At 51.7% G+C, this 22,169-nt stretch overlaps 10 protein-coding genes across 10 annotated transcripts; 3 read left to right on the top strand and 7 right to left on the bottom strand.

Moving 5' to 3' along the window:
* Window positions 1-1,500: 1,500 nt before the first annotated feature.
* ACHE_30493S (Zn(II)2Cys6 transcription factor) lies at window positions 1,501-3,258 on the bottom strand (the record flags this gene model as incomplete). Its single annotated transcript, XM_043277117.1, has 3 exons — window positions 1,501-3,093; window positions 3,150-3,205; window positions 3,255-3,258. 3 exons carry the CDS (start codon window positions 3,256-3,258, stop codon window positions 1,501-1,503), a joined length of 1,653 nt encoding a protein of 550 aa, XP_043135028.1.
* A 401-nt stretch (window positions 3,259-3,659) lies between these two features.
* On the top strand, window positions 3,660-4,477 carry ACHE_30492A (uncharacterized protein; the record flags this gene model as incomplete). Its single annotated transcript, XM_043277116.1, has 2 exons — window positions 3,660-3,940; window positions 3,994-4,477. 2 exons carry the CDS (start codon window positions 3,660-3,662, stop codon window positions 4,475-4,477), a joined length of 765 nt encoding a protein of 254 aa, XP_043135027.1.
* Window positions 4,478-4,748: 271 nt separating this feature from the next.
* On the bottom strand, window positions 4,749-5,607 carry NHP2 (snoRNA-binding protein; the record flags this gene model as incomplete). Its single annotated transcript, XM_043277115.1, has 2 exons — window positions 4,749-5,131; window positions 5,289-5,607. 2 exons carry the CDS (start codon window positions 5,605-5,607, stop codon window positions 4,749-4,751), a joined length of 702 nt encoding a protein of 233 aa, XP_043135026.1.
* A 413-nt stretch (window positions 5,608-6,020) lies between these two features.
* Window positions 6,021-8,329, top strand: MAD1 (coiled-coil domain-containing protein MAD1; the record flags this gene model as incomplete). Its single annotated transcript, XM_043277114.1, has 3 exons — window positions 6,021-6,153; window positions 6,215-6,366; window positions 6,425-8,329. The coding sequence occupies 3 exons, from the start codon at window positions 6,021-6,023 to the stop codon at window positions 8,327-8,329; spliced, it is 2,190 nt and encodes a 729-aa protein (XP_043135025.1).
* A 409-nt stretch (window positions 8,330-8,738) lies between these two features.
* Window positions 8,739-9,433, bottom strand: ACHE_30489S (uncharacterized protein; the record flags this gene model as incomplete). Its single annotated transcript, XM_043277113.1, has 2 exons — window positions 8,739-9,359; window positions 9,419-9,433. The coding sequence occupies 2 exons, from the start codon at window positions 9,431-9,433 to the stop codon at window positions 8,739-8,741; spliced, it is 636 nt and encodes a 211-aa protein (XP_043135024.1).
* A 1,014-nt stretch (window positions 9,434-10,447) lies between these two features.
* On the top strand, window positions 10,448-12,960 carry ACHE_30488A (OPT family oligopeptide transporter; the record flags this gene model as incomplete). Its single annotated transcript, XM_043277112.1, has 2 exons — window positions 10,448-11,335; window positions 11,386-12,960. The coding sequence occupies 2 exons, from the start codon at window positions 10,448-10,450 to the stop codon at window positions 12,958-12,960; spliced, it is 2,463 nt and encodes an 820-aa protein (XP_043135023.1).
* A 96-nt stretch (window positions 12,961-13,056) lies between these two features.
* On the bottom strand, window positions 13,057-14,271 carry ACHE_30487S (bZIP transcription factor; the record flags this gene model as incomplete). Its single annotated transcript, XM_043277111.1, has 1 exon — window positions 13,057-14,271. One exon carries the CDS (start codon window positions 14,269-14,271, stop codon window positions 13,057-13,059), a length of 1,215 nt encoding a protein of 404 aa, XP_043135022.1.
* Window positions 14,272-14,541: 270 nt separating this feature from the next.
* ACHE_30486S (MFS transporter) lies at window positions 14,542-15,869 on the bottom strand (the record flags this gene model as incomplete). The annotated part of the gene is made up of 2 exons (XM_043277110.1): window positions 14,542-15,717; window positions 15,771-15,869. 2 exons carry the CDS (start codon window positions 15,867-15,869, stop codon window positions 14,542-14,544), a joined length of 1,275 nt encoding a protein of 424 aa, XP_043135021.1.
* A 1,065-nt stretch (window positions 15,870-16,934) lies between these two features.
* On the bottom strand, window positions 16,935-18,824 carry ACHE_30485S (SH3 domain protein; the record flags this gene model as incomplete). Its single annotated transcript, XM_043277108.1, has 1 exon — window positions 16,935-18,824. One exon carries the CDS (start codon window positions 18,822-18,824, stop codon window positions 16,935-16,937), a length of 1,890 nt encoding a protein of 629 aa, XP_043135020.1.
* Window positions 18,825-20,438: 1,614 nt separating this feature from the next.
* ACHE_30484S (putative cell division protein kinase (Ctk1)) lies at window positions 20,439-21,831 on the bottom strand (the record flags this gene model as incomplete). Its single annotated transcript, XM_043277107.1, has 5 exons — window positions 20,439-20,471; window positions 20,525-20,680; window positions 20,737-21,555; window positions 21,609-21,711; window positions 21,770-21,831. 5 exons carry the CDS (start codon window positions 21,829-21,831, stop codon window positions 20,439-20,441), a joined length of 1,173 nt encoding a protein of 390 aa, XP_043135019.1.
* Window positions 21,832-22,169: the final 338 nt, after the last annotated feature.

Here is a 22,169-nt window from a genome sequence, read left to right as displayed (position 1 = left end):
CTCTTGCCTATATTTCCGGGGCGAGTCACGGCCATGAGCTAGTACAGCGGATTCTTCGGTTGTGAAAGATAGAGTTATCGTTAGGGAGTTCGAATAGAAGATGTAGAGCAGAGTAAAAAAAGTTTGTGATGCCGACCAAAGGAAGTCAAAAATGAGCAACAGTGACTGCCTTTATATACCTCTATGGCCTCGGGATTAGCGGGTCTCGTTGCGTATACAGAAGCCTTTCGGGGTATGTACAACGCGTTATACAGAGGTTTTCGTCCATTGTGTCGTCGACTTGGTGCATAGTAGTACAGACTATGCCCCCACCCCCACCCCCTCAGCGTTCAAAACTTTACCCTGGTGCCGATTAACCCGAAGTGGTGGCAGTTCGGATCTTTCCCTGCACCATTGACGATAGGCAGCTATTTAGCCAATGGAGCCGTTTGATTGAATAAGACCATGCAAGTGGAGATATGTGGGTAGTTGCGTAGCGGTGATGTTCTTTCTAGAATTCTTTCATCCCTGTCGTCAATCATTGTCAGTCGATATGAAGTAGTATATCCAGAAAGCCCTGCCAGACACCATTGTGCTTTCTCCGTATGCTCTGCCTTTCTACAAGCAGAGCTCATGCTCTGCGATATTCCTGGCAACGGAATAAGATCGAAGCGGAACAAGGAAATGGACTCGAGAGTGTTCCTAACCGGGTAACCGGGCACCGACAACCAATCAGCGGCCATGTCGATCAACCCCGGCGAGCCGCACCGGCATAGCATATCGGGATCTGATATTCGGCAACCCGGCGGTCTTTCGGGTTGTTGTTCGTGGTACGTAGATCGAAACTTGGCTCTGGTCGTTCCATGGTAGCTTGTTGTTCTTGCCTGTTCCTGTTAGCCTTCGGTATTCAAAAAGAACTTCGATCTCGGGAGCATCATGATCATCCAGTCTAATCATTGAAGCTTCCGGACTCCGTATCGACACACTTGACAGGTCTTTCTAGTATAGTAAGTTGTGTACTCTATGCAAGGCGATGCACATCTTGGTGACGCAATAATCCACCGTTCCCAAACGGGTAACATGTTCCGCACGGCAAAGGCCACTCTCCGGCGTGCGATGATGCATCACTGCATAATAATAACACTGAAAAAAGAGACTCGGGAAGGAAAACGGCTCATTGGTGGGCATTTTAAAGAGATACGGAGGTATATTTTGCCCCGGTCCAGAATGCCACGTGAGGTCATTTGACTGGAGACAGAAGATCTCCAAGGATGGATCTAGCCAAGAGTTCGCCTCAGTTAAGCATTGGGCTAGCAAGGACATTGTTTATGGTTGAAGTTACATTGGTTCACGCGAAGAAGACGTTCCCGTGTCGCATACGCAGAGGGAATTAAACGACTTATCTTGGTTCAAACCTCTTGTTCCTCGCTGATAAACCAAAAACAAATATTAAAACTCCGAACTTCTAACCAACTGCCTAGCTATATACCCTCAAGGATACGTCAAATCAATCCACCCTGATTAGCCTTCTACCATCCGAAATCCCTTCTGCTTGAGCTTTGGTAAAAACTGCAGCAAATTCCTGTCCGCCAACAACGAGGACAACAGGGTGGCTGCCAGAATCCCAGTTTGCCGACCCACCTCTGCCAGAACATTCATCATATATTTGTCAATTCCAGGAATGGTCGCAAAGAGCCCCATACTAGTGCATATGTGGATGACGACGTAAAACGGCCAGATAAGGAGTCTTGCGCCGGCCGTAATTGGATCCTTCTCAGGTGTTAAGTTCGGTGTTTGTATCCAGCCGATTAGCTGTGCGGCGCTGCACAGGATGTCGTTTATCATCTGGAGGAGGTTCTCGAGGGACTCTTGGAAAATAGAGGTATAATCGGGTGATAGAAATCGGGGCGGGATGGCGCTAAAGCCCTTTAGCATTTGGGATCGGATGAGCTGGTGGAGGAGGCAGCGGCCACTTCGGAGGCTATTCCATGCGTATAGGGTCCAGACGGTGGGGTAGATGTGGTAGGTTCCTTTGTAGAATTGGGGTTCTGAGGGATCGACGCAGGTGTGGTAGGGCATCTCGGCTGAGAGACGGGTGGTAATGGTCTTGAATTCGAGGTCTAGATCCAGGGCGTCCTGCAGGATCTGATCCATGTCGTCATCGTTATTCGACCCGCTGGCCACTCTCGATCGCAGCAAGGTGAGCTTGATCATTGTGTCTCCGATGAGCCATATTGGTGACTCGCTGTCGATATACTGGGCACATTGCTTCCGGAGTTCAATTATATGCTGAGGAACAGGGAGCCCAGTCTGAATGCAGTTTGTCGTGAGACTCTGACAAATGTGCTGGAACATTTGCAGCCCAACCTTGTAGGTGAACTGGTGTGTCCCTCTCAGTTTCACCAACAAAGCTGCCCCGTTCACATGCTGCGTCCAGATGTGCACGAAATGGCCGTCGACGCATGTGATTTGCTCGAAGAAGTTCAGCAGCATCACCCCGAGCAAGGTCGAGTCTTGCACAGCCTCGGAGGGCACTCTGAGTGCGTTGTTGACCAGTCTTAGGCTCTCGACGTATTCCTTTCTCGCTTGTGTTAGAATCTGCTTTTCAGATCGGATGTTGGCTAGACTGGCCAGGCCGACTGCCTTGATACAGGCGGAAATCATCTGGTTGTTACTGGTGCGGAAGATGGTGCTTGCAAAGTCGAGGAACATAGGGTTCGGATCGCTGTATTCTTGCAGCGGGCGGGATTGCGTATGTTGCTGGAAAAAGACGGCAATTCCAAGATCACGATGATCTGGTACGATGGATGGCGTTAAGAATGAGATGAAGTGCGGTGCGGTTGAAACAGAATCCTGTTGTGGAGCAGCTAAAACAAGCGTACAATATTGGGAATGGACTCGATCCGTCAGAGTTAATGAGGTTGTTTCATCAATTGCAGTCGCCGGTGAGCAAAGCTTTTCTTCTGGGGAAGGCTGCCTTTGGCTGTGTGCGCCGACTTTCTTCCGCACCCAGTTGCCTTGGTCTTTAAACAGCAGATTGACATAGTCTCTGTATCCCGGACAAGGCCGTCGGGCCCTTGCACATTGACGACAGCCACGTGGGTTTTGGTCACACTACGGAGTAAAGGTGTTAGCATTGCGGCCAATTGTGGAGAATAGGAACGGTCTACCCCTATCTTCCGCTGTCGGCAAGCTCTGCAGGCTTTAGATGGCGGTCCACAGTAGACTAGAGACGAGTTAGCTGGCCACGCTGATGGTGGGACGAAGAGACTCACCCATTTTATATATGTTAACAGAGACCAGCAGCCAGGTATAAAAGAAAAGTATTCGTCAGTGTATAGGATGGTCAGAATGCCTACTTCACACGGTTGCCTTGTATGCCTATAAGCATCGGCTCATGCGAGTCGGGAAGGATGAGGCAGTGATGCTCAACTGGGGCTGGACAGTCGGTACTTGAGTCTAACCACATTGGGTCTGCTGAGCGAACAACGACGGCCTCTGATTGGCTGTTCGCTCTACTTCCCAGATAGGGAATCAGTAGGGCTTCCCTCAGTCTCACGCAGCTTTTCCTGTTCCTCTCCGGCTGCCAAAGCATAAATAAATGCAATGTGACCCAGCCCTGATGTCCCTTCTATGATCTGCACGCAGTACTTTGATATTCCCATACCCACTGCAATATCATGGCCGTCGACTATCGCCATGGCCTCTCTATCTTCGCCCTCCTCGTCTACATCCCCACCCTTTTCATCGCCCTGTGGATGGCATTTCACCATGGCTTCACCAGGAGCGCGGGCTGGATCTTCTTCGCCATCTTCTCCCTCATCCAAGTGATCGGATCATGCTGCTACCTCGCGACAATCAGCAACCCAATCTCCGAGAACCTCTACATCACCTGGGCCGTGTGCAGCTCCATCGCGCTCTCGCCCATGATCCAAGCCTGTATCAGCATTCTATCTAGAGTGTAAAAACACCCACCCATTTTGCATTGCAACCCACCAAACTGACAGCAAACAGCAACGACTCCATCAAACGCACAGCCAGCCACTCTATCCACCCTTTTATCTTCAAAGCAACAGGAACCATCACCCTCATTGCTATCATACTCAGCATCGTCGGCACCACCCAAACCACCGATTTCATGCACAACATGTCCAACTCCAAGACTAAAGCCAGTCTGGTCCTGTTCCTGGTTGCGTGGTTGGGGCTTGGTATCCTGCTTCTTCTCGTTGGCGCACGTTTCTCCAGCATTGAGGCCGGTGAACACCGTCTGTTGTTTGCTGTTAGCGTCTCGATGCCGCTTATTCTGATCCGCCTTGTGTATTCCTATTTGTCTGTTTTTGGACAGAGGAGGGATTTTAACATGTTCACCGGGAATGTGACTATTATGCTGGTGATGGTTGTGTTGGAGCAGATTGGAGTTGTGGTGGTGTGTTTGGGGTTTGGGTTGACGCTGGACAGAAAGGAGGATGTTGTTACAACATCGTATCGAGCGTCATAAAAGTAAAGAGTACTGATTAAATGTCATCAGATTGAATTGATTTTGTCCCTGCCATTCATACACCAAGATGAAAACGCCTAACTTGCAAGTGGCAGATCAATAAACAGAAACCCAGGACAGACCCCAAAGACATGCCTTGCCTTGTCAAACATCATAAATCTGTACATCAATAGCAAGTGACAAGACAGAGCAGAAAAGACTCCGGAGAGAAAAAAAAGGGAAAAAAAAAAAAAGGAACAGAGAAACAGAAGTTATGAGGAAAAGCGCGTAATTAGACATTTGCCTTCTTGGCTTCTTTTTGCACAAGCTTAGCCAGCTCCTCGTATGTTTGGCTGAAATCCTCCCCGTCGTCGGCTTCTTCGCCCTTCTTGCCCTTGGCGGCCGACTTGGGCACAACCATGATCACACTCGTGGGGCGCTTGGTAGCAGCAGAGTTACCGAGTTCAGCGCGCGATGTGACGAAAACGTAGGGGATACCGTGGTCTTCGCAAAGGAGGGGGATGTGCGAGATGACGTCCATGGGCGAGATGTCTCCTGCGAGCACGACGACACCGTTGGGGAGAGGCGAAGATTCGTTCGGAGCGGGGACAGGCGATTTCCGGAGGGCCTTGACGACTTCCTTGACACCGCGCTTGAGGCACTTGTTGACGGCGGCTATCAAGAGAGATATATTAGTATCATGTAATGAATGTCGACTTCTAATTGACTCGAATCCAGACTGCATTTCCGACCGCGCGCCAATCGGTTTTGCGAAACAGCGTTGAATGGGTTCGGAGTCTGGATGATAAAGGAAAGTCGCTTCAAAACTTACCCTTCTTGACACTCTTCAGGACCTTCTTGGCCGACTTGTCCTCGACAAGCGGGTTGGCAAACGGCACAAGAGCACCGACGGGACGGGCGCCGTCGACCTCCATCTGCTCAACCTCGGCCTCGACGTCGCCATTCGTCTTCTCGGCTTGGTCAATTCCATCCAGAACCTTGGACGTCAACTCTTGCTCAACAGCATTGGTAAGAGCAGTCTTGTCCTTCTTCTCCTTCTTTTCCTTCTTCTCCTTCTTGACGCCGTCCTTCTCCGAGCGCTTGTCCTTCTTCTCGCGCTTCTCCTTCTTCTCAGCCCGGTCCTTTGCCATTGTGTCGATGAGTGAGTCGGGGATTGAAAATTGGGGTGAGATGTGGTTGGTGGTCGTCTGTCCAGAATCTGAAAAGAGAAAAGAAAAAAAAAATCGCTGACCGCCGGCACTAGTCCGTTTTGGGTATGCGAGCTTGCGGTACTGCTGACTCAGCGGTTCCTCCCAATCGGGCGTCGCAACGGAAAACAATCAAAGGACGACTCTCAAAGCAACTCGACCGCGTTTCTGTATTATTTTTTCTGGCCTACTGGACGGGACTCTCCAGGAGGGTCGTGACATGCCGGATTGAATCGCTTATTTATTCTGATCATATCGTACCGGCAATTGTTGTGGCCCGCGTCTTGGTATCAAGGTCCGTATTTTGATCACTTACCTGAGGTTGTGGAGCTTGAAAGAAGTCTAACCATCCCCAGATGGAGCCAGATAGAGAGTCGCGATTGTCTGTTAGCTCGCTCGCCGAAGGATTTTCCCCGTTACCAATTCCGAGAGCGCGCCAGTCGTTGCGACAATCCGTCCGTCCGCCGCAGCCCCAGAAGCCTGGTCCTGGTAAGCCCGGCTCGACTATTCGATGGAAGAGATTTTTTTTATCTAACGACATCCCGTGCAGACACCGAGAAGGAAGAACTTCGCGTGCAGGTTAGCACCTTACGATATGAATTGGAGAATATCAAACAGGAGCGTGATGTGACGGCACTACGTCACGAGAAAGAGCTTCGAGATTTACAACTGAAGGCGGATGCGGATTTTCGGAAGGCTCAGGTTTGTCACGGTCCCGCGCTACCGATAGAAAAGATGCTGACTATTTGCGTTCTGATAGGCCGCCGAATCAGCTAGTCACCGTGCGAACCACAAGAGCGAGACCCTCGCCAAGGAGCTCAAGGATGTCCAGGACAACGCGCTCAACGAGAAAGTCGGTCTCGAACGGAAATTGAGAACCCTACAAGATCAAAACCAAAACCTGCAGGAAGAGATCAGCGACGCTCAGGCGCAACAATCAGACCAGGAACGACAATTTAAGTACCAAATCAATGAATTAGAAGCCATCCGCTCATCCCTCCAACAAACCATCGAAACCCTCCAATCCGAAGTCGAGAGCGTGAAAAATGATCTCCACGGAGCCCAAGGGCGGTTGTCTGAACAAGAGGCCAGTGTCGCAGAGCTGGAAACGGAGAATATCCACCTCAAGGCGGAGGGGAGCGATGCGGAGACACTGGCCGTTCTCAAGAGGGAACTCTCCGACCAAGTGAACCATATCAGGAATCTCGAAACTACAAACCGGGAACAAACGGTGGAATTACGGCATCTACGCAAGATTCAAAGGAATGTTGAGGTTGTGGAGGAACAAAAGAAGTCATTGGAAAACCAACTCCAGCTTATGAAGGGGGTTGAGTCGGAACTGGGTACCGTTCAGATCCAAAAGCAGATTCTGGAAGACGAACGGAAGTCGTGGACCAGCCTGCTACAGGACAATGATGAGTCAGCCGAATTGGACTCTCCGGACGCGGTTGTGAAGGCTTTGCTGCAGGAACGCATTGAGAAAGCAACATTTGTAGACAAGCTGGGAACTGTTGAGGCGCAGTTCCTGGAGAAGGATGAAATGATCCAAGCGCTTGAATCGGAAAAGACAAACCTACGACAAGAACTGGCCAAGGTTCAGTCTGCTGGTGGCGCTGGAAATATGGCAGATAGTCGGGTCAAAGCGAGACTTGAGCGGCAGCGCGCTCTCGCTATCAAGGAGATCGAATATCTTCGTGCGCAGCTGAAGACTTTCGACACGGAAGAGATTACTATGAACGAGGAGAGCCGGTTTGACGAACAGAAGTCGGAGCAAATTGCAAACCTGGAGAAGATCATTGATGAGTATCGAGAGGAATTAGAAAAGGCTCATGAAGAGCTTTCTAAGCGGGAAGCTCCTCGGCCAGAAGAACCCCGGGGAGTCAAACGAACACTGTCACCTGCTGAGAGCGAGGCAGAAAACGAGCGTCTTTCAGTGCTATCCCGCAAAAACAGAAGTCTGCAAGAATCGCTATCCAAGTCCGAACAAGGCGCCAAGCTCCTTCATCAAGAGCTCAAAGCCGCCAAATCACATCTCAGACACCTCCAAGCCAAATCTCGCACCCGAGTCCTCGAACTCCGCGATAACCCCACTGCACAAGCCGAGAACATCAAGCTCTCCACCCTCACTACTCTCAAAGCAGAAAACCGCGATCTCCTCGCGCAGCTCCGTGGCAGCTCCCTCCATGTCAAAGTCGTCCCTGCTACCACCCTCGAAAGCATGAAGCTCGACATCCAAGACATGGAACGCTCAGTAGCTGACAAAGAGAAACGCATGCGCCGCCTGAAAGAGATCTGGACGGCCAAGTCTTCCGAGTTCCGCGAAGCAGTCGCCTCTCTGCTGGGCTATAAGCTGGATTTCCTTCCCAACGGTCGTGTACGTGTTACGTCCATGTTCCACCTCTCGCCTGCCTACCGGCACGGTGACCCGGGTGCCTCCTCGGACTCTAGCGGACCAGGAAGTATGGGCAGTGGTGAGGAGAACTCGATTATCTTCGACGGAGAGAACGGGACGATGAAAATCTCGGGGGGTCCGAACAGTCTTTTCGCCATGGAGATTAAGCCGCTTATTAAGTTCTGGGTTGAGGAGAGGAAGGACATTCCTTGCTTCCTTGCGGCGATGACATTGGATTTCTATGACAAGACTACAAGGGCTGGAAGGATATAAATAATGCTCACTTTTAATTTCCTTTGTCTTCATCTGCTTTTCCGGGTTGCTTGGTGATTTATACTTCTTGACTTTTGTTATAGGGATCTTTTGGTTCTTTTGGTATTCCTTTTATATCATGATTCCCCAGCACCTGCTGCTTGTGCTATGTTTTGCTACTTTGAAATTTCCACTATAACCAAACTCTACAGACTGGATACTGTGATGAGATGCCGGCGTATGTATCATGGGGGAAAATTCGATATTTTATTTCGCGGTCATATCATTTTCCATCCGAGCTATCAACGTATATCTCTTGGTTTCTTTTGGAAGACAAAACATAAACATCGCATCCGTAACAAGTCATCATAGCTAGTATACATGAACCATATCATATCACTGCGTAAAGCAGCAGTATATACCAAGCAACTCAACCCACCCACTTACGTCCAACCGGCTCCGGCAAGTTCAACTTCGACCACCTCTTCTTGGGTTTCTCCAACGGCCGCGAATGTGACACCCCACCAACACTCCCGACTCTTCCCATTGTAACATTTCTCAACGGCCCATGGCCCTGTCCATGCCCCTGCACATGCGGCGGCGGCCTCAAATACTCCGCATAAGGATGCGGCCCCCCAACCTCCCCGCACTCCAACCTCACCCAAATCTCATTAAACGGCGCAAACCGCCTCTCCTTACACTCGCTAACACCAACTCGATTATGGATCTCCTTCCTAATTAACGGCGGATCCATGCAGTGTGGGATCTCATGGACGGTGATGTTGCACTGGTCGAAGGGCTCTGTCCAGAAGAGCTCTGCATCGACAGAGACGTGGTCGACGTATTGCAGGCGGCGGTCTTCCAGGGCTTGTACGGAGATGCCTTGGCATGTGCCTGCTTGGATGTCGAATTCGTGGCTTACTTGGTCGTGGTGCTCGTAGGATTCTAGGTCTGTGTAGGGTTCGCCGGGGCAGTTGGGGTAGAAATGTGTCCAGACGCGGGCGGAGCTTATGGCGGTGATGGGTGTTAGGTGGAAGATAAGGAGGGCGAGCTGGTGTTTTGTTAGCTGAAGATGTTCTTCCGGGAATTGGTGAGGGCAGTTGGACTTACTGTTTGCAAGTTCATGGTGCCGATGAGTGCCAGCACTCGTATCAATCAGCAATGACTCCAGATATAAACACAATTTAAGGTGAAATGATGTATTTCTCGTATTTTGTGTACACTTGATTTGATGGAAGATATGGCCGGAAGTTCACGAGCTTATATCTCTCCCCATGACCCCTTTCAAATGCATCATACACTATGCACAAACTTCATGAGTTATGGGACATACCGATCAAAGGAATGCAGGTACTATATTGTATCATGGGTAGGTTCTTGAATCTCCAGTGAAGAGGAGCATCTTCCACATTCCAGAGTCCCAACATAACCGCCGTGCATTCCAGGTGATGTTAGGAGCTGGGGAGACGCGATGAAACACTACTAAGTATTCTGTACCCTGTAGTGTATGTATATGTATGACACTTTCCCAGGAATTGACTGATTTGATGCCTTGCTATATAATCAAAGCGATAAGTTTCATCAGAGACCCCTATCAGATATCCCTGTAGAGATCTGAGTTCTCAGCGACTGTCTCATTGAATATTGCCGGGGCACTTCTGTCACTATATAGGAGAGAATTGCGACCTCCCCGGCCTCCCTGCAATCTTGTAGTACTCAATCATTGCAGCAATGCACAAGACTGTCGCAAGGCTTGGTATAGAAATCTTGTCCCCTTGTCCCTTGCGGATGTACCATGGACATCTGGAAGGCACAGTAGTCAGGTACCAATACGGTTCAGATTAAGTATCTGTAGTAGCAATCTACTGCATAAGTTAGCAATACTCGCTTGAACGCAGTCCGACCCAAGGAAGTGGAGGAACGCACCTGTTCTGTTTTGGCGGACGAACAGGAGACGATGGCTGATATCATCGCTTATCTTATCGCCGACCGTCACGTGCACTCAGCTGCGATTCAGCTCGAGGTTGTCTCCTCCATCCTTGCAGCGCTGAACTCGCTGACTGGTCGAATCGTTTTCTATCAAGAAGATTAATAGAGTGCTGGTGAAAGCACAGGGATAGATGGCTTGTCTATGATCGGATGAACTACCGGACAGTCAACATGACGGCCGATGCCAGTCCTTCGCGGCCGATGGGCCACAGTCCATCGTCGTCCAGGGCACCACCCAGGACACCTCACAGCGTCAGAGAAGACGGTTATGAACGCTACTACGAAGACATCGATGCGGATATCGAAATGGAACGATATACCCGAGCCACGGCGCGAAGCTTCACGCCCCGATCTCTTATCGCCGGAATCATCATCGGAGCCTTGATTACTTTCTCGAATACCTACTTTGGCCTCCAGACGGGATGGATTAGTACAATGGCTATGCCTTCAGCTCTTATTGGTTTCTCTGTTTTCAAGGTCCTATCGAAATACCTGTCGTACCCCTTCACACCGATTGAGAACGTCCTTATCCAGACTGTGGCGGGAGCGGTGGGAACAATGCCATTGGGGTGCGGTTTCGTGGGCGTTATCCCGGCCTTGGAGTTTCTCCTGAAAGATGGACCTGATGGCCCGGCGGGAGATGGCGGTGAGGGAGAGGGCGGGCCTCTAAGGTTAAGTTTTGGGAAATTGGCCCTTTGGAGTCTTGGGGTTTGCTTGTTCGGTGTGGTCTTCGCGGTTCCACTGAGGAAAGAGGTTATTGTGAGGGAGAAGTTGAAGTTTCCCAGTGGGACTGCTTCTGCATTGATGCTTCGGGTCCTGCACCGGAGTGGACAAGGCGACAGGAAGGCAAAGACTCGGGCTAGGTATTCATCTGAAGTCCAGCGGGATGAAGAGGAAGATGAGGTTGTTGCTGCACCGCATGAATCTGAGGAGAGTGGCACTCTATTAAGAAAAGACCATGGTGGAGATGATGATGGGAAGGACTGGAGGTCAAAGATGCGTCTGTTGGTTGGCGCCTTTGGGTTCTCCGGTGTTTACGTGAGTGTTTTCTTTCCAAATACGAGAACGGGCCATGCTAACGACAGCAGACTCTCTTTTCCTACTTTGTACCCCAAGTCCGTGAAATTCCAATCCTTGGTCTCTTCCTTGCGCAGAACTGGCGCTGGACGCTAAACCCGTCCCCGGCATATGTTGGGCAAGGAATCATTATGGGACCTTCTACCTGTATGCACATGCTCGTTGGAGCTGTGTTTGGCTGGGGTATCTTGTCTCCGCTGGCAAAATCCCGTGGTTGGGCTACAGGTCCTGTGGGCGACTGGCAAACCGGAAGCAAAGGATGGATTGTGTGGGTCTCTTTGGCCATCATGCTTGCTGATTCCATTGTCAGCTTGGGGTGGTTAGTTGTGAAGCCCCTGGTGGCACGTGCACCTCAGATCAAGTCTAGGATTCTCGCCAGTCGCTTTGGTCATTTGTTTGCCAAACCAGATAAACCTCGGCATCATTCCCATATCAGTTATGCTGCGCTGAGCCCTATCACAGAGGTGTCGACCCCGGTGTCTCATCAAAGCCCACCAATCGACCATCAAGCCGGCGGAGATGCGCCGCCATCTCAACTTATCTCTACGCGGACTGTGGTCATCTTGCTACCTCTGACACTAATTCTAAATGTTATCTGTATGCATTCTGTCTTCGGCGATGTCATGTCTCCGTTGCTATCCAGTCTTGCCACTCTGCTTGCCGTGCTGTTGTCCATCATGGGAGTCCGCGCTTTGGGAGAGACAGATCTCAACCCTGTATCTGGTATCAGCAAATTAACGCAGGTGATCTTCTCCCTCGCAACACCCGCCGGGCAGTTCTCCCGCCGTACAGCGCTAGTGACCAACCTCCTCGCCGGAGCGGTATCCGAGTCCGGTGCCCTCCAAGCCGGAGACATGATGCAAGATCTGAAAACAGGCCACATTCTCGGCGCAAGCCCCAAAGCGCAATTCTACGGCCAAATGATCGGCAGCTTAATCGGCGCGGTCCTCTCAACCGCCGTCTACAAGATGTACGTGGGCGTCTACCAGGTTCCAGGCCCGATGTTCCAAACGCCCACAGCCTACACCTGGGTCATGACCGCTCGTCTCGTGACAGGCCAAGGCCTACCCCCGATGGCGTGGCAAGCGTCCATTCTCGCGGGTATTGCCTTTATCGCTATCACCATCCTCCGCATCATCGGCGCCTCACCTATCGCCAACGGCGGCCAACACGGCGCCACCGCACCATGGCGCGCATGGATACCAGGCGGCATCGCCGTCGCAGTGGGAATGTTCAACGAGCCCTCCTTCACACTCGCGCGAGCGATCGGCGGCCTGATTGCGTGGTGGTGGGCGCGCAAACACGCGAAATCCAACAAAGCCAAAGACTGGGACCTCGAATTCGAGCCTCCCACGCAGGCAGCTACCTCCGGCCGCGACGAACCTGGATCAGGGCATGGACACCATCCGTCGATGCTACTTGGGCCGCGTCACATGGTTGATGGCCGGTCTGCGGAACAGACGGCTGAGGAGGCGGATGCGGTGTCGTCGACGATTGTGGTTTTGGCGTCGGGGTTGATTCTGGGAGAGGGGATTCTTAGCATTGTTAATTTGCTGCTGGCGAGTGGTGGTGTGCCGCACCTATAGGCTGTTCACATATTCATGGGTAATTAAGGTATCACATTGTAAAGACATGTTAGGTTATATAGTACAGAAGACTAAATACATTCCATGTAATTAAAGTCAACTCTTCCGAAAAGACAACGTCTCCAAATCTGGCAACTCAAACCGAAACCTCACATTCTCAACATCCATCCCCTCCACAAACTCCGGATACCGCTGAATAAACTCCGTCGTCAACCCCCACCCACCCTCCTCCATAAACACCTCCATAAACTCCCTCCGCACCCGGAATCCATCCTCCTCGTCCCGCTCAAGCACATCCTCCCCCCACGGCCACCGCACCTTGATACAACAACTCGCATACCCCGCAAACTCCACAAAATCGAACTTCATCCAGTTCTTGACCAGGTTCGCGCGGAGTTGCGGCCACGGCATGAGGTCTAGTGCGGCGGGGTGGCCTTTTTGTAATTGTATCGCCACCGGCCTCTGAAACGGCGCAAGTCGTGCGAACGTCTCGGGGCTAGGCGACGCGCGCCATTTACTGAATAAATACGCCAGCCAGCCTAGAGCCAGACACTCGGAGTCGCGGAACGCGCGCCGCCGGATGAGTTGGTGGATTTGGGCCGCAAGATAGTTGCGGCGGGTGCCGTGGAGGAGGTCTAGGGGTGATGGGTAGGGGGGGCAGGAGGCGATGAGGTCCGGGTAGGAGAGCCAGGGGCAGGTTGCGGGGAAGTAGAAGAGGTTGTGGCCGTATTCGTTTATGGGGGTTAGCGACCAGGCGGGGAGAGTTGGGTGGATGGATTCTGGGGTAGCGGCATCTTGTAGAGACGCTGCCGTTCTGGTATCAGGTGCGTCATAGTCATGGCCGGTTGATGCAAGAGGTGAGGTAGACGGTGAGGCCGAAGCCACATTGCAGCTAAGCGACAACATGGCATCATTACTACCACTGTGCCCATTCAACCCCAATCCCGCATTATGAAGTCCGGCCTGCGCATCCTCAACCCCCCACTCCGTAATCATGCTCCTCAGTCTCTCCTGCCTCATCCGCAACCCCTCGTTCTCTCTTCTCAAGTTTTCCACCGTCGCAAGCAGTTGTTGCACATCTGTTGCCGTATGTGATTGCGATTGCGATTGCGATGGCGATGGCGATGGTGTCCATCCTGTCCCATGCGCCTGCGCACGCTCATGTCCATGGTGCCGCTCACAAAACGCAACGCGCTCTTCCAATGATTTCACATGCGCGTCGCGTTTTTCTCTGAGCGTCTTTTGAGCTTTGCGGTCTCGGATACGCTTTTTCTCAGAGGAGGTGAGGGCATTGGTGGCGGCATTGGACATGTTGGCGATGTGGAGGGAAGGCGGTCTGGTGGACTGTGTTTTCGACTGTGAAATAAGAGCGGTGCGGTGTGGGTAATCTGGGGAAGTGTGGCGCATGCAACTGGTTTGTATACAGCAGGTTTGGACTATACGGGTGTAAAGGGTTACTTGTAAGTTAGGTAAAAATGGAAGTTTCATATCATTAGTCCATTACATGCTATATTCGAGTCTATATTTTTGCACATCACATCAAATCATACAAGAGAACTCAACCCTTTCCACGCCAGGCTCTCACAGCTTAAGCGGAAACTTCTCCCTAATCCTCTGCCCATACCGATTAAACACAATCGGCGCTGGCAAAAACGCCAACGCAATAAACCCCAGCAACGAATTCCCCCACCCCAGCCCCAAACTCGCAAACATCTTCGGCCCCGCCAACGGCAAAAGCGCGCCCAGCAACGACCTCGTCGCCGTCAGCGTCGCATTCCCAGACGCCGCGTGCGTAGGGTAACAATCGATGATATACATCTGGATAGGCATGTAGATGCCCATCATGCCGACGCCGAACGGGAACATGCCGATGATGGGCACGATCCAGTGCACATGTTTGTCTGCGGACCAGCCGTACCAGAAGAAGCTGATGGGAAGGATGCAGGCGAAGATGATCATGGCGGGGAGGCGGAATTCGGGCTGGTATTTGTTGTTGTTGCGGGCGGTTAGGGCCATGACGACTTTGTCGTTTGTGATGGCGACGGCGGCAAGGCCCGTCATGAAGCCAATTCCGATGCCTAAGTAGGCGAGGCCCGAGAGGCCGGTGGAGAAGCCGTAGTTTTCTTGGAATACAGACGAGATGGTTGTGAAGAAGAGGTAAAGGAGGCCGTAGATGAAGGCCATGTAGGTGGAGAGGAGGAAGACGATGGGGGATTTGATGAAGAGGAGGACGGGGCGGCGCATGCCCTGGCGGAGGACGTCGGGGAGAGAGGCGGATTCTTTATCGGCTTCGTATGCACTGCATAGGTCGGTGCGGCCGGTTTCTTTGGCTAGTTTGGCTGTCTTCCAGCGCAGGAGAACCGGGGCGTAGGTTTCGCGGTTGAGACATTCGATGCCAAAGGACAGCACACCACCGGCAATCAACAAGATCCAGAACACCCATCTCCATCCAATCTCCTCGCCGATGAATCCACCACAAATAGGCCCAACAACAGGTCCAATAAGGGGTCCCATAGCCCAGATAGACGTTGCCATTCCGCGCTTCTCAACAGGAAACAGGTCCGCAATGACACCCGCTCCGAGAGTAAGACACCCAACACCTCCCATACCAGCAAGAAATCGGAATACGATGAGCGCAGGGAGATTCGGGGCCAGAGCACATCCGATTTGCCAAGCAACGAAGAACCAATTGGCAGCACTGAGCACGATTCGACGGCCGTAGATTTCACTAAGGGGGGCGAGGAGTAGCGGACCGAACTGTCCTTTATATTAGCACAATCATTGCAAGCAGAGTTGAAAGATAGACTAACCGTATACCCCAGCAAAAAAATACTAACACTAAAAGCCAACAACGTCTGATCACTCTCCCCAAACTCCGCCGCCATATAACCCACCGCCGGCGAGAACATGCTCGACGCGAGCGGTGAAATCAGCGTCACCGAACTGATAAGCGCAAGTAAACTCCATTTCTTCGCTGGCGAGAAATTCTGCGGATTGGCAGGGTCGTCTTGTCCGTCCCAGCCCACGATGCCGCTGGAGAGGTCTGTTTCTGGGAAGAGGGGCTTGTCTGGGGTGGACGAGGGTGCCTCTGTTAGCTGTGGTGGTTTCTCAGAGTCTTGCATTTTGTTAGCAAGGATTGTCATAGAGTGAGAATGAGAGGGATAAGTACTCAAAAGTTAACGGATTGGCGCTGAGTATAAATAAGGATTCTACTCACTCTATTCCGGAGCCGATAATGCAGACAATGCATAGTAATGCGTGTCAAAGGTGCATAAAAGAGTCGTAAGCCGAGTATAAGGCTCTGCGATGATCTTGTACCGGGGATTGTCAGGTTAGGACCAGAATAAGTGTCCAGATGACCGCGAATAGAACATCATCTCCGTTGATGTTTGCTCTTACCGAAGCGAGCGCTGATTCAGTGGTCCGCAATAGAAGCATAACCGCGCCAATCACAGCGTGCGTTGTCAGCGGAAGTGGAACCGCTGCGTCAGCGGTGGATTGGGACCGGTTGCCGCTTTGGGCATAGTCAGCCCTATAGTCAGCGATTGTCGACGTTTGAATTAAGCTCAATAGCTAAGATGGTCGGGACAGGCCTATCCGAGATTAAAGTGGATGAAACAGCATAAAAAGTAATAGACACTCTAACATATGTATAGTATCTTACACGACATGGGTATTCACAGAGCAACAAGTTCGCCTCGACAATGAGAGCAACTCAAATACAAGCGAGAGTAGATAGAACATCAGAAATAGAAGATATAAGAAAAAGATGAAGGACAGCACTGAACACTCGTCAGACGCTCGGAATCGCCAAAAGACACGTTCCGTCCAGCGGCAATTAAGCATCATTCGTCCCATCAAACAAAAAATGAAGCAAGGAAATTACATTGCTGACAGTAAGCGAACGGGTATAGCGATTGTCATTATGGACGTATTTGTGAATTTTCAAGGATGGACTCGTGTGGGTCCTCGGATTAGAGGACATTCTGAGTCCCCGACGGAGATGTCGTCAAGGGGGCTGACAGGGGGCTCGGCTCCGCGCCCGGTCGTGGGGCTGGTCCAACTGCATTGCTGGCGCTGTTGCTTCGCTGCCGCTGATTGACAGGCATTTGGGGGCGCTGAAGACCTGGAGGTCCGTATGGTCCGGGGCTCATGGATCTCTGAGGCATCGGTCGCGGATCCGAAAACTGACTTGGTGACATGGGACGCTGTGGGTACTGGAGTGGTGGAGGGGATCCAGCGGGAGGGCGTGCCGGGAACATGGAACGCGCAGGCGATCCTGGCCGACCATCTTGAGGATAGAACCGGGGAGACTGGCTAGACATGACACGGCCGTTGGGTCCCATTACTGGAGGGCCGCGAGGACCCGGACCACCGGGAGGCGGACGGGGACGAGGCTTGACCGGGTGAGCAGACAGACAGGATCGAGGAGCCACTCCCTGCTGAGAACGATCGAGTCGAACGCAAAGAGCCCAGCCATCGTCATATTCATGAAGCAATCGAACCAGTTGACCAACGCGGAGCCCCAATTCATCATCCATCGAAGGACTGAAATCCATTTGCACACGATGAACATTCAACGGACCAGGGCCGGGAGCAGGACCAGCGGCATTAGCGGCCGCGACAACAGGAGCCGCAGCGGGCACATTGGGTGGAGAAAGATTGGCTTCAGGAGGGGCGAGAGGTCGACTAGCACTAGGGGACGCAGCATCTGGGGCAGGCTGTGCTGATCGTTCGGCATTTTCAGCCTCTGGCGGAGCGGGAAGTTCCTTTTCGCTCTTGTTCGAGTCAGCAGTGGCGGCGGCGACACCGGCGGCGACGACAGCCCCTCCAGCAGCGGTAGCAACAGCAGGGCCGGGGGCATCAGTGGCATCGGGTACACTTTCGGGCGCTTCGGGGATTGATTTGGCGGACAAACTGTGCGAGCTTGCTGTACCGACTGGAGACGGAGGCTCATTACGAATCTGGAAGGGGTTCACCGGATCGCCAAACGGGTCTCTGGGCCCAGTAGTAGTACTCGTGAGCGGTGTGTGAGGAGGGGACTGGTTATCGCGCGAAGCAACTGCACTCGCCCCTGCGGCAGTACCAGCAGCGGTCACTGCTGTCAAAACGTCACTGTTTCCAACTCCAAATGGGGCAAACTGAGTAATGGGCCGGACATCCAGTTGTGGAGGTTCTGCTGGGGTCCTGGGCTGTTCGGGTTCTGGGGTCGGTGGGGAAACTGGCGGGAATGCTCCATGGTTGCCAAACACCTTTTCATCCTCAGCCTCTCGCAATTGCTGGCTCTTCTTCTTGCGCATGAACAGGAAAATCAACCCGGCGATCACGCCAACCGCGGCAATTACACCAATTGCAATTCCTGCCTTTGCACCACCAGAAAGAGCACCAGAGGTAGGTTCCGCAGACGTGGATGGCGAAGCAGACGATTGCTGGGAGGATGAAGAGCCAGCAGTCGCAGCTGCGATTTGGTTGTTGGCGTTGTTGTTGGCGTTTGTGGCAGCCGTCTTCGTACCCTCCGAAGTGGCAGTTGAAAGAGTTGTCTGCGTCTGTGCATTGCCCTTATTGGTGGCCAAGGGCTGGGTAACGGTCTGTTCGGTCTTCGTAGCCTGCTTGTTGGTCTTATGCGTCTCCTGCTGAGTAGTTTCCGTCTTGGCCTCCTCTGTCTGGGTCGTCTGCTCTGAAGACGAGGTTCGGGTGGCCTGAACAGCCGGACCGACGCCCATCAGTCGTTGCGTCGTAGTGGACTGGTCATCCGTCTGAAAGCCTCCAATCTCGCCTTCGAAATCGGCCGGCATTGTCACATACACCACATGCACACCATCGCGCTTTCCCATGTGGTCTCGATGCGAATGTCTCTGGCCCATTGTGACTGTCGATGACTTTAGATCAGTGTAGTCAGGTTAAGCGACGAAGACCAATGACATAAGCTGAAGGATAAAGTATTGATAGGATTCGGAGATTTCGTAAAGAATAAGAGAGTGCAGGGTTTCTGCAGAGTTTCGGTTCTTTTCTCGTCTTTTTGAGAATATTCAGAAACCACGTTCCTTGCCAGGCAAAGGGACACCAGCGCGTCAGAAAGAATGTGAGAGCAAAGGAATGGACACCACCAGGGGTACTTTCTGGCGGTATATCGGAGGTCGCTCGTCGAACCAGTCGACTGAAAGAAGGACAACGAGCTTCCAGGCCGCGTAAAGAATGACAAAATCAGGGAACGAAAGTAAAGAGAGAAAGCCACACAGTGGGACTCCCGCGGGAGAGAGAGAGAAAAGAACGACGATAGTATGGAGAAGAGAGGGAATGAGGGAAGAGAGAAAAGAAGGGGAGAAGAGAGAGAGCACTCAGTCCTTCGTGCCAGTGTCGCTTGTTTGGGAAATGAGACGAGGCTGTGACCAATCAGGGTTTGTATTTGTGTGTATTTGATACAAAGGGACTACCTCGATATGGTTAAGTTTACAGTGGGGCATCTCGTGCTGATAGACGATATATATTCTTATTGGATCGTGCTGTATCGTTCCTGGTATCATACCGGTATTGCATGGCACCACTGCCCGCATCCATGGTACGGTAACATACCATACCAAACTTACCAGGAAATACCAGCTACTGGAACGAACTCCTTTTTCCTATTTTTACTCCTTTTTGGGTCATTTTATTAGTTGTCTGGGAGAACTGCTTCTGAGGCCATTGAGCGTTGTGAGACGAGGACATTATTACCCCCAGACAGGCCGGCAATTTCGCATCGAGCAGAGACCCATTTGCACCGCATGGGCCAGCTCGTGGGGGGTTCTCGGGGGTCAAGCACGGGCTCAGTCGGAAAGTCTCGTCCCCGGGGATGTGCCGTAGGGCAGATGCAATTGGTCAAGTACGGTCAGAAAAGGGTTTGGGCTCATTTAATCACAAGGAGGCAATTTGGCATAATAATGTTATGCACTGGCAGGGACGGAGAGAAAACCGCATAGGGATAAGATGCCAACGCCCTTAAGATTGCGATGTCCTGCATCAGGCTGTCGGGTCCGTATCTTAGTGCGTATCAGTTGGCCGTTAGCTATCGCGCATTGGCCGGCTGAGCACTGAAATGTCAGGCGGCACGGATTTGTTGTCTAATAACCAGCAAATGCTCCGGTACTTTTCAGCACAAATACAAATACACAACGACAGGCATGTTCAAGAGAATGCGAATTGAGTCAGCATCACTGAATATAAACCTCAATCATGATCTTGTGCGGAATGTGATCACAATCCAGGGGTCCGAAGAAGCTAAGAGACCTGAAACGCCCGGGACAGGAGTGGATACAGAATCCGCTTTCCTCAATGTCGGCTATTTTTGTGAATTTCTTGAGTCTTAATCTATTCTAACATTTGGTCTCGGATGGCGGATTGTAGATATGCGTTTTTAAACTTTTATCGACATCGGACCGAGCGTATAACCAGCCGTATTGCAAAACTTCCGTATTCCTACTTGTATCGCACCCACATTTCTACGAGGCCGAGAAATAAGGATGCACTAGCGCCTACGAAATGTCAGGGTATGTCTTAATCGGATCATAGAGTGGGCCCAACATACCTCTGCCGCCGAATATCTCTGGCTGCTTTCATACCTTATCAATTTGCTCACCAGATCCCGACCGTTGGAAGAAGCGCCTCTAAGGATATCGTCCCATGAATTGCCGGCATATTTATAAAATTCAATCTTACCCCAGTCTGGCAATATCCGTGCTTCCTATTGGCTGTTAACAAAGATACCATGGAGTTCTCCCACGAGTCAGTTGCACATACCGGCCAAACCTCCTCGTCTGGAGTTCCAAGAGTCACGAAAATGGACTGAATAAGAGACAAGTCGCTTCCCACAGGTCCCGAGTCAAATAGTTGCTTGTGGCCTACAGCCACAGCCTCTGCAACAACACAGCCTGCTGCCCACAAATCAAGAGCAATTCCGTACCCCTTGAAACCAAACAAAATTTCCGGGGCTCGATAGCATGTGGTGCCTACATCAGTAATTTTCTTATCGTCAGGCTCAGAGCCCTTGTCATCTTCCTTCCACGCAATGCCAAAATCTGCCAGACGCGCCGGTCCATCGGGAGAGTCTAGCAGAATGTTGGATGGTTTGATGTCACGATGGATAATCCCCAGGTCGTGGAGATGCGCTAATGCACTGAACATGTCGCGTAGATGAGACCGAATTTGCGATGCTGTTAGCATGTCACGACGAAGCAATTGCTCAAAGTCATGTTTCAAAAAGGGGAACACTAAAATGAGTCGTCCACCCTCGAAATTGAACGTCTCTAAAAGAGCAATCACATGCGGGCTAGCAGCAGCTCGCAACAGTCGGACTTCGCGCTCAGCGTCGTGAGGTGCCGTCAACATATGAGGCGTGATTACTTTCACCGCCACCAAGGTCCCATCCTCCCGCTTAGATTTATAGATGGTCGAATGTAGTCCGTCAAAATGAGGAAGGCAGGATTTATAATGACCGATTGTCTGACCACCCACCCATGGTTCCTCCTGCTGCTGATGCGGGCTACTGATGATAGGCGCTACCGATTCTTTGGCCTCGGCAGCATCGATGGCTTCCTGGCACATCCGGTCATAGTCTTCCTATATCAAATCAGCAAGTGATTGGACTCCTCCCCCAGGTAAGTCGAACGGACCTTGGACGTGGCCTGGGCATAAGCTTCACTTTCAAACCTCTTGGCCTGAGACTGCGCCTCCACAAACGCAGCTGAGGACGAAGCCCGCTGATATGCAGTAGTACTAGAACATCTTAACAGTTACTCGATATAAATGTAGCCTCGGCTCGCCGCTGACTTACAGGGACTGAATGGCCGTCAGCCGATCCGTGAAGCCCAGGGCTTTTTTCCAGTCGCTAGCCATCCTTCAGCCAGTCCTCAGATTCAATGACTGAATCAACCACAAGCATTGTTGTGACTGTTGCAACTGTAATTAGGTGACATGACATCGTAAAGCTCACCTGCCCGATATGGACTAGCGCCGGGGTCACGCGTTGTTCCGGGCAGCACCTCCGCCGTCGTCATCATCACCTCCCAAGTCTCTCTCGCTTTCTGTTTCGGGGTCGCTCGTTGATGCCGGTTCATCGCTGTGTTTATTGTTATTGTTAATTGCTTCTGTATTATGCGCATCGTGCTTTGTTTTGCTTGTGTCAATTACCTATGAGCAGTGATTATGGAGCTTTCACGGCAGGAGTATCCAGC

The sequence above is a fragment of the Aspergillus chevalieri genome, chromosome 3, assembly GCF_016861735.1.
Source record: "Aspergillus chevalieri M1 DNA, chromosome 3, nearly complete sequence".
Classification (NCBI taxonomy): Eukaryota; Fungi; Ascomycota; class Eurotiomycetes; order Eurotiales; family Aspergillaceae; genus Aspergillus; species Aspergillus chevalieri.
Note: the sequence above shows the minus strand (reverse complement) of the source record. Positions and strands in the feature narration are given on the sequence as shown.